At 40.9% G+C, this 15,596-nt stretch overlaps 1 protein-coding gene across 8 annotated transcripts in view; it reads left to right on the plus strand.

Annotated features, from left to right (window-relative positions):
* Window positions 1-15,596, plus strand: part of GALK2 (galactokinase 2) — a 105,247-nt gene that overhangs the window by 62,015 nt on the left and 27,636 nt on the right. For all 8 annotated transcript variants that reach the window (XM_059181491.1, XM_059181490.1, XM_059181492.1 and 5 more), the window contains 3 exons: window positions 2,948-3,046; window positions 4,492-4,644; window positions 13,572-13,782. In XM_059181491.1, coding sequence (XP_059037474.1) covers window positions 2,948-3,046; window positions 4,492-4,644; window positions 13,572-13,782 — 463 coding nt within the window. The remainder of the gene's footprint in view (window positions 1-2,947; window positions 3,047-4,491; window positions 4,645-13,571; window positions 13,783-15,596) is intronic.

Here is a 15,596-nt window from a genome sequence, read left to right on the forward strand (position 1 = left end):
GGTATTGTCTGTCCAGCCATGGGCTCCATCTGTCAGAATTCAGCAAAGTGTAGGGATGTCCACATCCCTGCAGGTGGGCTCTCCTTGACACTGAGCTTCTGGGGCTTCTGGGGTCCCTCTGAATTCTATCCAGATAGATAGTCTGGAAAAATTAACATTGCGTTTAAAGTAAAAGTATCCTATTGTTGCCACATGCAAGACATTTTAAAAAATAATAAGCATATATTTCTCAGTGCTTTAGTTTCTTTCCTCTTAAAAGGGAGGATACTTGGGGCACCTGGGTGGCTCAGTGGGTTAAAGCCTCTGCCTTTGGCTCAGGTCATGGTCCCGGGGTCCTGGGATTGAGCCCTGCATTGGGCTTTCTGCTCAGCGGGGAGCCTGCTTCCTCCTCTCTCTCTCTGTGCCTGCCTCTCTGCCTACTTGTGATCTCCTCTGTCAAATAAATAAAAACATTAAAAAAAAAAAAAAAGAGAGGATACTTAACTTTTGGTGATCTCATTTGTTGTTTCACATCCCTTGGAGGTAGTGGAAAATAGGTTATATTATCTCCAGGATTGGGGCCAGGAGAGGAGTAATGAAGTCCAGTGTGAAAAGAGCAAAGGCTATGGAGTCAGGCAGAGGAGGTTCAAATGGCTTTTCCACTTTCTGTTATATGTCTCCAAGTCCCATTTTCCTCATCTGTGTGAGGAGGATAACTTGAGGAGATACTGCTGGCAGAAGAGATCATGCCAGATACTTAGCATGTAAATGTGGCTGCTGTTGATGTTGCTAGGGAGGTGACTTCACACTGGCTGAGGGTGACAGAGAGACTCAGGTCCTAACCGAATGCTCTGTGGATTTCCTCACCTGCATGTATTATTTCTTTACATTTTAAAATCTAGGTGTTTTGACCTTTTATTTGCTACTTTATTTTTTAAATTCATTTTTTATTATATTATGTTAATCACCACCCAGTACATAGTTAGTTTTTGGTATATTTTTAATGTGCCTGTAATGGGCAGGTTGTTTGGCTGTGTGTTTAGCAAGGCCATTTGCAATGCCCATCACATCAAAGTCCCAAGTTTACCTCATGTCACAAGTGAAGGTAGTGAATCCACATGACCAACAAGGAATGTGACACAGAACTCTCTCATGGTATTGGGGCAGCTATTCTCAGAAAGTGAAAGCAGCAGGTATTTATTATTTACTATGTTGCTTAGCATTGTGTGAGGTTGGGAACACAATAGAAACACCAGAGTTTGTCTGTCTCTAATAAGACTGACAATTTTCCAGGGAAAACAGATGTGATCAAAAGCTGACACAGTTAAAGAACGGTAACAAACACCGGGATTTAGTCACAATAGTTAAGTGGGCTCTCATAGACTGGTGGATAAAAAGACAAGTAAACCTACACTTAAAGCATGGTTTGATAAATGAGAATAGAATAATTAGTATACAGGAATGCAGAGGAGGTGTTATGTGGTGTGTGTGCATATAGATGGTAGTGTGGGTTCCAGGGAGGGACAGTGGTTGAGTTGGTCCTGGTGACTAGTGGGGGATGCTGGAGAGGGGATTATTGAGTAAGGAGGACTGAAAAACGCACTTTGAAAGGGACTGAGAGATGAAAGAGCTTAAGGATGATAAAGAAAAATATTTGTTTGGTATTCCTGGTCCGAACTTAGGGTTTCCAGGGTTAGTGGTAGGAGAGCAGACTGGAGAGGTGAGAGAGGGATGTCATTAAAGACACTGTGTCATTATGGACTTAAAGGCATGTTGAGAAATAAGAGCATCAGGGTGTTGGCAACCAGGCAGGCCAGAGATGATTATCAGCTTCAGAATGATCACTCCAGAAGGATCTTCCAGTAAAAATAGGTAAGAAATAATAAGGGCCTGAATCAAGTCTTAGGAGAAAGAAAAAAAATGAATGGATGGATGGATGAATAGTAGAGTGAGTAAATGGATGATCCTAACTGTAATTGTTGTAGAAGTTCAGAGAAAGAGGATGCCTTAGTAAGAACAATATTTGAGGAATACTTTATGAGGGAAGAAGATTTGAGTGGTCAGCCCAGTGACTTATCCATAGTAGGTAGTTGGTAAGCCAGGTATTGACTGGCTATAGGATTTATATGAGAGAAGATAGGGAGTAATACCAGGTTGCACAAATGTGTGAGATGGTCAAGGAGACAAATCTAATTGGAAAAGAGTGGTAGATAATATGATTTCACATGCAAATTGGTTGCACATTTTAGAAGGCTTTGAAATGCCAGATTGAGGAGCTTAAGCTTATTTCATTAATTAGTAGGAAGCCATTGAAGATTCTTAAACACATATTTTGACATACTCAGTTTGGATTAGAACTGTGTTTGTGTGTTGGGCCTCTTCATCATGGTTGGAGGAAGATGTGTCTAGGGAGATGATGCTAGTGCATGATCTTTCTTGATGAAAGGGATGTGAAATGACAAGACTTTCATGATGATTTTTATCTTTAATGGAAATGCCATACAGGATGGCATTACTTTGGGACTGGAGGATAAAGTTGCATGACCCCACTTTGGCTGTACGGTTACTAGAAAAGTCCACTGTGAGGAAACAAAGAAAGACAAATGAAGGGAGGGATGAGTGAGTACCCATATAAGATTTTTGGTGATACTAGTCTAGAGAGGGATGGAGCAAATAAAAAGATGGAAGAAACTGCTTGCTGTATGGAGTCTTTTATGGAGAGCAAGTACATGGCATGCATAGCCAGTATCTCATTACATTCCATTGGAAACATTAATTCATCATGGTATGTTTTCTTATGGAGCTCAGTGGTAGTCTTAGAATCTTTGTTAACACAGTGCCTCAGGCAGCTTTTGTCAAATGATTAGAGTTAGCACTGGAATTCAAAACTGTCATGCCTGGAGTAAGAAATGAATGAGAAATAAATTATGACTGTACTCATAGTGCAAATCAATTTTCACTTTTTCAGGTGGAACTTGCGGAAATCTGTGCCAAGAGTGAGCGTTATATTGGCACTGAAGGAGGAGGGATGGACCAGTCCATATCATTTCTTGCAGAAGAAGGAACTGTATGTGATACTGAGCTATTTGGAAATATCAACTAGGGAAAGTTCATATGAAGAGGTTCTGGGCAGTCAATTCTATTAGGTTCTATTGTATACGGTATTTACATCTACTTTGTAATTCAGGGCTGCTACCAGTTCATGTAATCTGTTTCACATTGATCACCTCTTCCTCAGGCTTCCAGAATCATACCTCAGATCTGTTTTTCTCTTGTGCCTAGTTATTGCCCCCTTCTTTTTCTCTTCATTGTTAAGATGAGATTTCTCAACTCCCTAGTTTTTGGGACCACCTTTCCCACTCTTGTCCCGAATCACTCATTTCATGGCATTTTCATAATCTCTTATTGGCTTTAAACCCAAATGTTAACTTCTCTTACCACATATATTCACAACCCCTCTTTTTATAATTTACTCTTTGGTATCCCTTTTCTCTGTCAACATTTTTGGGGCTTCAGTGGTGGGGAAAAGAATGTTGACAGGAAGCCAGGGATGAATTCTTTAGCTGGATACCACTTCCCCTTGGCTATCAACTCCCTTAGGCAGGGTAGAGGTTTTGGTTGTTGCCCATAAACTGCCCATTTCCAAAATAGAAGCAGACATTTCTTTAAAGTCTTTTCCTAGATTTTCATCAGATTCCTACAAGCTTGGCTATTTTCTAAGAATACCTGGATATCTTCTTATTAAGAATATTTATTTTTGATTCCTCTAAGCCAAAGACATGAACCATGAGGAAATGTGGTTTAATGTTAAGAAAATACTCTGGGTGTTTTGGATGAGACCTGACAAGCAGACATTGTGGCAAGAGTGCTGATGTTAATGTAAGTTAGCTATAGAGTCTGAACAAAGTCCAAATTCTTTGAGCTTGCAAAGCACGTCACAGTCTGGCTCCTGCTTTACCTCTGCATTCTACCCTCTCACCAACTCTCAACCCTCAAACTCTGAGCTCCAGGCAAGTTTCAATACCCAAGGCTTTATTAACACCTCATGTTTCTTTGCCTCCAAACTTGTGTTTGCTTTTCCCTCTTTTGGATATCCTGTTTGGGTCAAGAAATCCTCTGTCTGCTCTACTCTTGCTCAGCCTTTAAGACTCAGTGTAGATTTTCCCTTTTTCAAAGGAGCCTACACTAGGTGATCAGGTGCTTCAACCATGTGTTTATAAAGCAGCGTGGGCTTTTCGACCATTGAAACACAACCTAGGAATGTATTTGTCCATTTGATTGTCTTTCCTGCTGGATAGTAAGCTCTACGAGGACAAGAACAGTGTCTTTCTTCCTCACTGTTATATCTCCAGTGCCTAGTACAGTGCCTGGAAGTCAATAAATAATATTTGAATTGAATGAATGCATTTTTATGAAAAAATTTTGCTACAGTAAATAAATAAATAAATAAATGATTAAACATTTTCTGAATTCTAATACATTATATCTCACCTGTCTTTTTTGTTCCAATAGGCCAAGTTGATAGAATTTAGTCCTCTGAGGGCAACTGATGTGAAACTCCCAAGTGGAGCAGTATTTGTGATTGCCAACAGTTGTGTGGAGATGAATAAGGCAGCAACTTCTCATTTCAATATCAGGGTGATGGAGTGTCGGCTGGCTGCAAAGGTATGAACTTGGCAAACTAGTGAAACTTGGAGTAGGCTTTCTCTTGTCCTTTTTTTTTATTCTCTCTGCTACTCTGTCTCTTTCTCTCAAGTTACAAGCATCATTCTGATTGGAGTACTATTCTAAATGAAGGTCTCTGAGTAGAGAACAATTTGATTCCAAACTCAGGAGATAAATAAACCTACTAGATGTGCCCTGCAACCTTGAAGTAAGGTTCATTGAAGCTAAATGAACTTCACAGTTGAGTCTTCTAGGGTGGCCCTGGGGAGAAGAGGATAGTTTATATCTGTGAAGCATAGGCCATGGGTTAGGTAAGGGTGGAGAAAGATAGTTAGAGGTGATTGAGGGGAAGTGACCATAACTGATCTTGTTACCTTGACAAAAGTGATGGTAGCCTCAACAGCTGGTCCTCTTGGATGTACCATTTTTGTGGTGGGCCATCACTGGTCACTCTAAAAATACAGGCTTAATGTAATACTCCTGTGCCCAAAAGACTTACGTGTGTGCAAAGGAAATAGAAACCTGAAGGGAGTCTTGGCAGTCCTCTGTTCCACAATTTAGAAGACCCTTGCCAGTCAAACCTTCAACCTACATAGGAAGTATTCATTGAATACCTCTTGTATGCCTAGGACCGTGAAGATATACAAAAGGATATAAGACATAAAAATAGAGAGAGTGGAGTGGAGAGTTAAAATTAGAGGATGTGAAGTAGGAAATGGTTAGTATGTGATCAGGTGGTAACAGAAGTGAAATGTTGTGGAGGATCCAGAAAGGTATATGATCTGACCAGAAAGGTAGAGAGAACTAAGGCTAGGAGCCAGAGGTTTCTGGCTTAGGAGCTGTACTGTGCTTTCTCCTACTTAGAATGGTGGTTTAGAAATTTAAATCTGATCCAATAATTCCCTTGGTTTACACTTTTCAAAACTTTTTTTTATCTCCTTGGAATAAAGTAAAAAGTCCTTGTCATTGCCTAGAAAGCTTTGCAAGATCTGATGGCTGTGCACCTCATCCTCTTCTTGTCTTAGCATCCCCTACTCCCTTTACACTTCAGCCATAATGCTCATTCCCACCCCCAGGGACTTTACACATGCCTGTAACACTCTTCCCCTAGCCCACTTTGAAGTTTTTTTTCTGGAAAATTTTGGTGTTAATATTTTTTTAAAAAATCATGATTTAAATGTTTAAAATTGGAATTTACTCATTCAAATAATTTCTAAAAATTATTTAAAGGAAATGTTTTAATATTAAACTCTTGATGTTATCTGATCAGTTGCATACATGAGAAGTAGTGCAGCAGACTTTAATATCAAGGCTTCAGTGAACTATATTTTCCTTTAGGACAAGCTTCCTCTTTCAGGGGATGGAAGAAATTAGTGTCTTATTTGTTTGAGGGCTTATTCGGGCTGACTTTACTTTGAGATTGATGAGTAGGTGTTGCCCTCCTGAGGAGACTTCAAGCATACACAACATTGTTTTTGAAGTCTTATCACAAAATGAGATAGCCTCTATGAGATCTGTGGGTGAGCTCAGCAAGTATGAGATGGAAATGGGTTCACCTTGTAACTCCTGTCTTCCTGAGATGCAAGGAGAGAGAGGAATACAGTGGTGGTGCTGAATTTCTAGTGAAAGTTGTCAGGATAGGGAAATGGTCAGAGTTGACTGGAAAAAGGGCATCTCTTTTGGGAGCAGTTGTATGTAGAAATTTTAATCCACTGCGGAGCCTCCTCAAGAACCGGAGTTGACAGCTCCCTGGGAGTCTGATAGATACTCTGCTCAGTGAAATTGGCATCTGAACTTTGCTCTTTGCTGCTCACTCCTCCCAGTGGGAACATACTCTGAACTTACCTGTCTTTTAAAATTTGGAAGAAAGTAAAGTGAAAGACTTTATCAAGATGGAAAATGTTTCTTAAATCCTGTTGCTACAAACTACTAGAATCCAAGGTTCTGTATAATAAATAAAACTAAAATAAAGATAAAACTGCTAATATGATCTTGGTGTTAAGCATACACTTTTGCCTAGGTGGGGCGCCTGGGTGGCTGAGTCATTGAAGCGTCTGACACTTGGTCTCAAGCCCCACATGAGGCTTCATGCTAGGCATGGAGAACGAAGGAAAGAAGGAAAGAGAAATAAACATTAAAAAAACAATACACTTTTGCCTAAGAACATAGGCTGGAATTCTGCTAAGCATATTTTCCTTCCAATATGGTTCCATTCTTTTATTTACATGTGAATGAATATAATAGTTGTTTGGAAATGATCTCATTAAATTGGGAAATAAACCTCCCATGTAAAAAGGTAAGGAACATTGTTCTAATCTGGACAAACTTTCTATTTTCAGACAGTAGAAATGAAATGTCAGGGCAGAAATGACTAATTAGGAGAGTTTTGAAAACGACACTGATCAAATGGAGGTCTACACAGCAAAACTGTAACAAGTGACACTTATTTTCCCACTCTGCTCCCAGGTCTCCAAGCTCCTCTTATGAAAACGAGTGCCTTTTGTATCTATTTAACACAGGGAAGTGCACCGAACCAAAGAAGATGGTTTTTCTTTGTTTTACTTTCATGTTGATAGTTTCATCTATATCCTCAGGTCTCCTTTCTGTCCCTCTTTCTTTCTCCCTCCTCCTCTCTTTCTAGTAGCTTCCAAAACCTAACTGATGCGGATTCATTGAAAGAGTCTTATAGAGCCATTTCAACTAAAATTAAGAACATTTCAAAGCAAACTCAGTAGAGATTTATAATTATGACTTACGTAAGTGATACTTTTATGTGAAGCACATTTTTATGTTCTTAAATTAACAAAGTGGCCAGAAATCTTTAATGAGCACAAATTTTTCATACTTTACACATATTCAGTGGCTTAAACTTTTCCAGAAATGTTTTATGTCTATGAAAGAGAGTATCCCTTAATTCTATTGGGGGATAAAATGTGTGATGTTGATAATGAGTATTATGGGAAGTCAAAAAGGGAAGAAAAATTATTCCATTGCTTTTGCATACCCTGAACTCTTTGTGGCAACAACTGAAGCAATGAAAGAGAGAGTTTCATGTGGTCCTTTGGCACTTCAAGGAAATTTTATAATGTGATTCTTTACAGAGCCTGTCTAGTCAGGGGTCATCACTCATCCGGTTTTTTTAGCTCCTGCCACTTAATGGTCAATATGGAACTTATTCTCTGGTGACAGAACGTGAGAAGTAGGCATAATGTCAAGGCTTTGGCAGTTTCCTTGAATTTAAATGGGGGAAAACCAGAGACCTAAGAATGTGGCCCATTTTGTTCAGCACTGTTGATTTAGTAGAGCACACTTTGCCAAGACTCTAGTGTGGACTAGGCTCAGCATGGTGGGTCCAAGCTGCAGGGCAGAGGAAGTGCATATGGAGAGATAGGGTCCATGTGTTTAGTGGAGCCAGGTTGTGGCAGGGCCTTCAGTGCTTCACTAAGGATCAACCAGGCTTTGTCCCAGGAGCAGTGGGCAGCTGCTGATGCTGTTAGCAAGGTATTAGACGTATTAACCTGGCAGCAGGAACTTTTGCCTTGGTAGAAGAGAAGTGAGGATGGGATAAAAAGGGAGGGATATGAGAGAAGCTGTGACTGAACCTAGTAAAGGGGGTTGGTTATAAAGCTCTCCATGATTGGGTGTCTGTTCTCCTTTCGCCGTGAAGCTTTCCCACTCTCCTTGTTAAATGTCCTTTTATATGCTCTTACCACCTCCTGTATTTTTCCATTCAAGCAGTTTATCACAATTAGATTAAGTTCTTCACAGTGTAATCGTTATTGAAACACCGGTCTCTTCTGGTAGTCTGCGAGCTCCCTGTGGTCAGGAGCTGCACACTGTTGTTGTGCCCAGGGCCCGGAGAGTCGCATGCAAATATGCATCAGTGAAGGAAAAACACTGAGTTGGTAAGCTGCAGTTTCAAGCTGAAATGATGGGATGGAAAGCATAGTGCTGTCCTTGGTAGGTTTAGAGAAGGTTGGATGGAAGGTGACTGGAAAGTGAGAGGTAGTGATGTTTCCCATGGAGTTTTCTCCTACTGGTTAGGAATACATCTGAAGGCTCTCCCCCATTCCTCACCTATATCTCTGGGCTTGGGGGATAGTCTTCAGGTATATTTGTTTGGAGACAGTAGTTGAAACCAAGAACTAAGTTCAATTTGCTGAGGGAAAGAATGTGGCAAGAAAAGGCCAGAAGGCCAGGGGTTAACCTTGGAAGGTGATTCCAGTTAGGAAGTAGGTAATGAAAGGGGAAAAATGAGTCATGGAGAGAAATGGTACAAGGACCAGAGAGGTGAGAGAGAAACCAGGAAAAGTCAAGGCTACAGAAGCAATAAGACAGAATTGGAAGAAAGTAGGTACTGAAGAGTGCCAGAAGCCATTGCCTTGTTAAGGCTAAAGGACCTAGAAAAATGCAGTGGCTTTGGAAGTGGTTCGGGAAGTAAGGAAAAATCTTTGGGAGGCCACAATCAATAGTGAGAGTGGCTACTGAAGGCCTAGACTGTGGGCCACTGGTAGTTAGTCAAAGAGTGGGAGAGATAAAGAGCAGTAGCTTTAGGATTAAGGATTTTAAGACAGCAGAGATCTGTCTATGTTTGAAAGCATCGAAGAAGGTGTCAGGTGGGTGAGAACTAATGAGAGAGGGGAATGTGGGGAGGGAGGGAAACTTGCTCTTCACAAAAGTGCCTCTTCTGGGCCGCAGATATTTTTCATTGTTAGGCAGTGACCTGTTTTAAGTAAGTGCAGGGGTCCAGGTGTGTCTCCACCCCTGTGCTTTCCATTGTGCCCCATGGGAGTTAGGCGTGTTAGGGAGTTAGATCTAGAGCACAATATCTGGGGACTCCAGGATGTGCTGAGGGTACAGTGAGAACTGTCGTTGATCTGTTCTGTACAGTTGTGCAGGTTTCTTCAGATTTATGCTGTCACCTGAGTGCAGACAGCGGGGATTACTAACATTCAGAAAGGTCAACATTGTGCTGTTTTCATGATCGTGACGAGTAGAACATGCACATGGAAGTCACCAGCTGCTACGGAGAACAGCTCTTTGTAGTTGGGAGGGGGTAAAGGGGATATAAGCAAAAAAATAGTAAGTCTTCATGATAAGAAACAACTATGTATGATCACATCTATATCAAACTTTATGTGTGTAGGTATACAGAAAGTTTGCATAAATATGATATAATAGTATGGTTATAAAAATAGTGGCTGGTGGTTATCTTGGAGTAATTACAGATGATTTACTTTGTATTTTTTTGTGCTTTGAGCTGTTTTGTGCTTTTTGAAAATTTAAAAATATGCATGTGTGACTTATATAACCAGAAACAAAAACAACAGAGCTGCTTTTGTTGTGTGATAAACAGCTTGTTGAATGAATTGTTGTTTTTAGAGGTAAGTCAGAGAAGAGATTAGAAATTTTAGCCTTTGCTGACCAGGGGAAGAGAAGACTGGGTACTTTTCCCATTGCTTTGTTAATATTGCTAAATGCAATGGGAAAGTCAAAGGAGGTGGATTCTGACAGTTAGTTTCCTGAATTAGGGTCCAGATCTTAGCCCTCTCCTAGTACATCACCTCACTGGGAGCTCCAGCAACTGTCCCAGACCGAAGGCTTTTTCTGGCAGGGGCTGAGTTCTGAGTGTGCACCTGAGACGACCTGGAGGTGCTAGGGAGCTAATGTCCTTTGTAGTACCCTCAATGGGGGGATAGATGAGAATGGGCAAATATTTTAGCTTTCTTGCCCACAGGCAGGGCACATTAGAGGTTTTTACACATAGGTTCCAGGGGCCCCAGTGGCCCAGCCTCACCTGTCCATGTCCCTGCACCTTGCATTGACTTCTGTTCCTTTCTCACTCTCCACTCCTCTACCAGCATCTTGGAATCATCCTTCTCCCTCAGAGCCCATTTCTGAGAGACACCAGCCTGAGACAGGATCCTAACACTATTTATCTGCCTCTTTCCATGTTTGCGGACAAAACACTTACTGCCTGCTTTCTTGCCTATAGAGCATGGAACAGGTTCGGGAACCTCCCAGAAGTGGTATCTAATATGAATACTTAGTATTTGCAGTGGTGAGAAGAAAGTGGTGAATGTTGACAAAGAGCCGCTTTCTCTTATTTCCCCACCCTGCTACAAGTGAGGAGCTTGTGATGAAATGACCCATAGCCCTGACTCATAGCTGTGCTTCACAAATGTGATGTAGGCCATCACCGAGACCTCAAGTGGCAGATTCCTTCATGAAGTTGTCTTTGAGCGACAGTGATCTTACCCACCCACTTCCCTCATCTGCAAGTCATCTTTCTGCTTCCTGAGCCAGATTTCAAAGGGCTTAAGCAGCTTTCCAATTTTACTCACCACAGTGTAGTGTGCTGTTAGTCAGTGGCCCATGGCCTTGCAGCTGTCATTGACGGCGTGGGGTAGATTTCATCCTCCACTGAAGTATAGACCGATTGGCTATGTGGACCCTCCACCTGGGGGCTAAGTGGACCCAACAGCAAACTGGGATATTGCTGGGGTGAATGCTAGCTTTTGTGTGTTAGTGTCTCTGTCTGTGGAAGACAAGCACGCGGGGAGGCTGCCTTTGAAAAACAACCTTGTAGGCAGCAGGCATCCCTCCCAGACTGTCTCCTCATATATCCCTGGCCCAGTTTCCTTGGATCAAGTGCCTGAGGCAGTGTGACTTGTTCAAGTGAGCCTGAGATGGAAACTTGATGGTTGTTGTTGACTTAAAGGTTCTTAGGAAAAGCCCAGTCTCATTACTTGGGGACCATTCTTTGGTGTTTTTCCTTTTCCTCCTCCTCCTCCTCCTTCCTTTTTTTCTCTTTCTTTGTTTTTTTTTTTTTTTTTCCTAAGAGGGAACCCATCTATTGAAGGGTTTTTAAGTCACTAGACTATTCATTTCTATTTTTTTTTTAAGATTTTTTAAGTTTTTATTTTCTTTTCTTTATTTGACAGCGAGAGAGAGAGAGAGAGAGAGAGATGGAGATCACAAGCAGGCAGAGAGGCAGGCAGAGAGAGAGGGAGGAAGCAGGCTCCCTGCTGTTAGTCAGTGGCTCATGATGCGGGCGGGGCTTGATCAATCCCAGGACCCTGAGATCATGACTTGAGCCAAAGGCAGAGGCTTTAACCCACTGAGCCACCCAGGTGCCCCTAGACTGGTTCACACAAATCTTAGTTTGTGCTTAGAAATCCATTGGTAGGAATTGAATGGCAATTTGAACTAGTGTGAGCAGAGATGAGATGAGATGGCCTAGATACTAGCTATAACTCACTGAGATTGTGACCTTGGGGAAGCCAGACAGAGTCAGAGGACTGGAGTTCAGTTTCCAGCTCTGTTTCTTACTAGACTTTGGGCAAGTCATCTACTCTTACCACTATTAAATAGAGTAATAATACCCATCTCACAAGGTTGGTGAAGATGAAAATAAATAAGAAGCACATTTTAAATCATACAGCACTACACAGTTGTTAGTTACTTCTCTTTGTTTCATTGCTTATTTCAGCTGGGTTTGGATTGGGGTTTCACGAAAGTATCATTCTAGGAGATTATCAACCTCAGCTCTTTGTATATAAAATAAATATATTGCTTTATATATGTCTTTGTAAGTTATCTGAAATTATTTTTGGAATACATTAGAATATAGACCATGAATGAATGAATTAAATGAACAAGTGAATCTGTGGAGGTCTCAGTCTAGCCCTGCTTGTAAACACTAAGTGTGCTAAGCAGACAAAGTCAGAAGAAAGATCTAGCTTTAGTCCTTGCTTTAAAAATGGCACCATATTCTGTGAAATAATTGAACAGAAAAATATAATTCTTTTTCTCTTTTCCCAGTTCTGCCTTAAAATCATTAATTCCTTTCAAATGTATGAGCCAGAGTTTTAAAAAGAGGATTAATGAATATAAGAACTTCTGTTATTAACATTCTTCAGAAGTGAGTGGCCCTAACCAAAGTTCAATGGTCTTTTGGTAAACCCTGCTTCCTGTCTAAAAGAAAGGAAAATCAAATCATCAGCATAATAGAAGGGTAAATCAGATGCACATTTCCTTGAAGACGAGTTTTCCCTTCTTTTGCTTGTTTCTTTTTGCTGTTTGTACTGTCTGCACCTGCCTCACACCCAGGGAATGAATTTTATAGCCCTCAGGATGAGAATATCTTCACTTCTTCAGGTCACCTGCTCTGAAGGACTCAGTCAGTGGTTTGGGGAGAATAAGAAAAACATTCTGGATTGATGTTCCCATGGGTAGACCTGGTTACAAAGGTTTTGTTTGTACTTAACCCTCTCCATCAGGCTGAGGGATGCCTCAAGATGCAGTTGGAAGCCAAACTCTTTTGAGGGCGGAGAAACATACAGCTCTAGTTCCACCAGCAACCTAATGAAGTGGTTTTTCATAAGGTCACCAATGAGGTTTTCATTTAAAATCTGGGACTTTACTCCAAATGCCCAGATACTTAAATTCATTAGCCGTTTTCAAAGAAGCATGTGGTAAACAGGAAGTGCTCTAATGAAACCGGGCATACAGTGTCCACCTCAGGACCCAGGTCACATGAGAATTGAGTAGTTTTCTGTAGACTTTATAGAGAGTAGGGTATTAGGGATGAACTGAATAGGGATAAAAGGACAAAATCATTCAAAGCAATAGCCCTGAGGGAAAGTGGTGACAGGCGGAAAAAAAAAAAAAAAACCCAAAGGGAAAAAAAAAACCAACCAGTGGGATATTAGGTTTTTTAAAGAAAAATGTTTAACTAGCCTGTGAGTGACACACAAGCATGTTTTAATTCCAAACATCTGAACCCAGTGTACATTTGCAAGCAATGGTGGGCAATGTGGATAGGTTGAAAGGAAAAAAGAAAACAGGTTGCATTTGGTTAATTAAAATGGCACATATCGATTTCTGAAATGAAATCTAACCATTACCTTGGTTTGAACTTGCAGCTCCTGGCAAAGTACAGAGGCTTGCAGTGGGGTAAAGTACTACGACTAGAGGAGGTGCAAACCAAACTGGGGGTCAGTCTGGAAGAAATGCTGTGGATCACCGAGGATGCCCTTCATCCCGAGCCCTATAGCCCTGAGGAGGTCTGCAGGTGTCTGGGAATTAGCCTGCAGGAGCTTCGAACCCAAATTCTGAGTCCAAACACTCAAGATGGTGAGTCTGCAGAAGAAAGTGAAGAACATGCTTGTTCCCCTACTCACAGCTGCAAAGATTCTAGTTTTCCCATGAATTTTACTGATTTTGAAGCATACTTGAGGGTATTTGAAGAATGTGTATGTTTTGGCAAACTTAATTCTCTAGATTCTGGGCTTCATTAAATTCATTGATTCATTCATCAATAAACATTTCCTGATCTGCCATATGCCAGGTATTCTGGTGAGGTAAAGGTGGATAAAACATGGTTCCTGCCCTCAAGAAGTTCCCACTTCAAGACATTTCTCTTTCTTTTCCTCTGTGCATTTTTGTGATTATTATACTACGTGCACAAAAAAGTCTAGGTTGGAGCAGTGCTTATAACTGCTGAGACAACCCTGGAACACCAGGAAATTCACTGCTTAGCTTAGAACTTGTTGCCCACCTTAGCGTGAAAGCTTTTTTCTGTTTGCCTGCTGCTTTCACACGATGTTGTTTTCACAATGATAACATCAGATCCCTGAGATGACGGTAAAGGTTGGAGGTGAGGGATGCAGCCCTGGGGTGGCTTCTCTTCTTAGAAGTAAAAGTTGTGTATCTGTGGGTAGTCACCACTGGGGAGCAGGGGCATCTAGCTAAGATCCAGTTAGTTGTCTCTGGAGGTAGAGTTGGGGTGGGAGCTTGTAAAGGCTGGCCTTCAGTTCAGAGCATTGCCCAAGTTCCTTAACATGGATGCTAGTTTTCTCCTCAGTTGGGCCTAATCCTGTGCTTTCCCTACTCCCTGTTGAGTCCATACAAGCACTCAGACAGTATTATCTTGGTTGAACTATTGTACTACTAATTGCATCTTGGTTGTACCTCTGGACTTTTAATTCTAAACATCACTGCCCTATTCTGATGGGATCTTTACTCTTTTCTGAATTACAGTTCCTATCTAAAAAGTTCAATAGAATTCTTACCTTTTCCATATCCTTCTCAAACCACAGCTTGTTCTCTTTCTCTGTACCCATGTTCTTTTTTTCTCTGCATCTGCATGTCTTTCCAACCTTTTTTGTTACCATTAAAAAACAACAACAACAAGTTAATTTCCCAGAAAACCTTGGAAAACACGGAAGATACTTTCCTTATCATAGTATATGCATTGCTATTAATGTATATATTTAAGGGTTTCCCCCCCCCAAAATAATGGTGTCATTGTTTTTATAAAAGCGATGCATGCTTAATCTTACTCCTTCATCTAAAATAACTACTCTACTAACCCACTTGCAATGCTTTCTATAATTTACTTACTTTGTACTTACAAAGTATTCACTTTGTTTATACTCAATAAATCTATGTTGAATGAATGAATCCATTTTATAATTCTGTTATCCTTTAAAGTTTTCTTCCTCTTTTACTGTTGGAATTAGTAAGTTAAAAACCCAACTGTGAACATAAATCAGTCGGTGGAGTTCTAGAATCTCCTAGATTCATGTCACTTGATTTACTTTCTGAATCTAACTTTAGCCAAATTTCCAGCTGAATTCTCTTGGCACTCAGCTTTTACTTTAGGGATCAAGATCCTGTTGTATCTTTGCCTTGTTCCTTCTGAGTTTGTGCTTCGGTCTGTCTAAGACCTCAAGAAAACATTTCTCTTAACCCTTTAGATGGTGCGATTCTTACTAAAGGTGGTGCTGCACTTAGATTGTATGAGCGGGCACAGAGATGACATAGGACCCCAGCAGCAGACTCTGGAGGGTGCCTCCGCTCTTTATCTGGATGCATACACTTTAACACACTTAGTTTCGACTAGAACTAATTTTTCTCATCAGGGAGATCCAGGCCCTTCTCAAAGG

This window comes from Mustela lutreola, chromosome 7 (assembly GCF_030435805.1).
Source record: "Mustela lutreola isolate mMusLut2 chromosome 7, mMusLut2.pri, whole genome shotgun sequence".
Classification (NCBI taxonomy): domain Eukaryota; kingdom Metazoa; phylum Chordata; class Mammalia; order Carnivora; family Mustelidae; genus Mustela; species Mustela lutreola.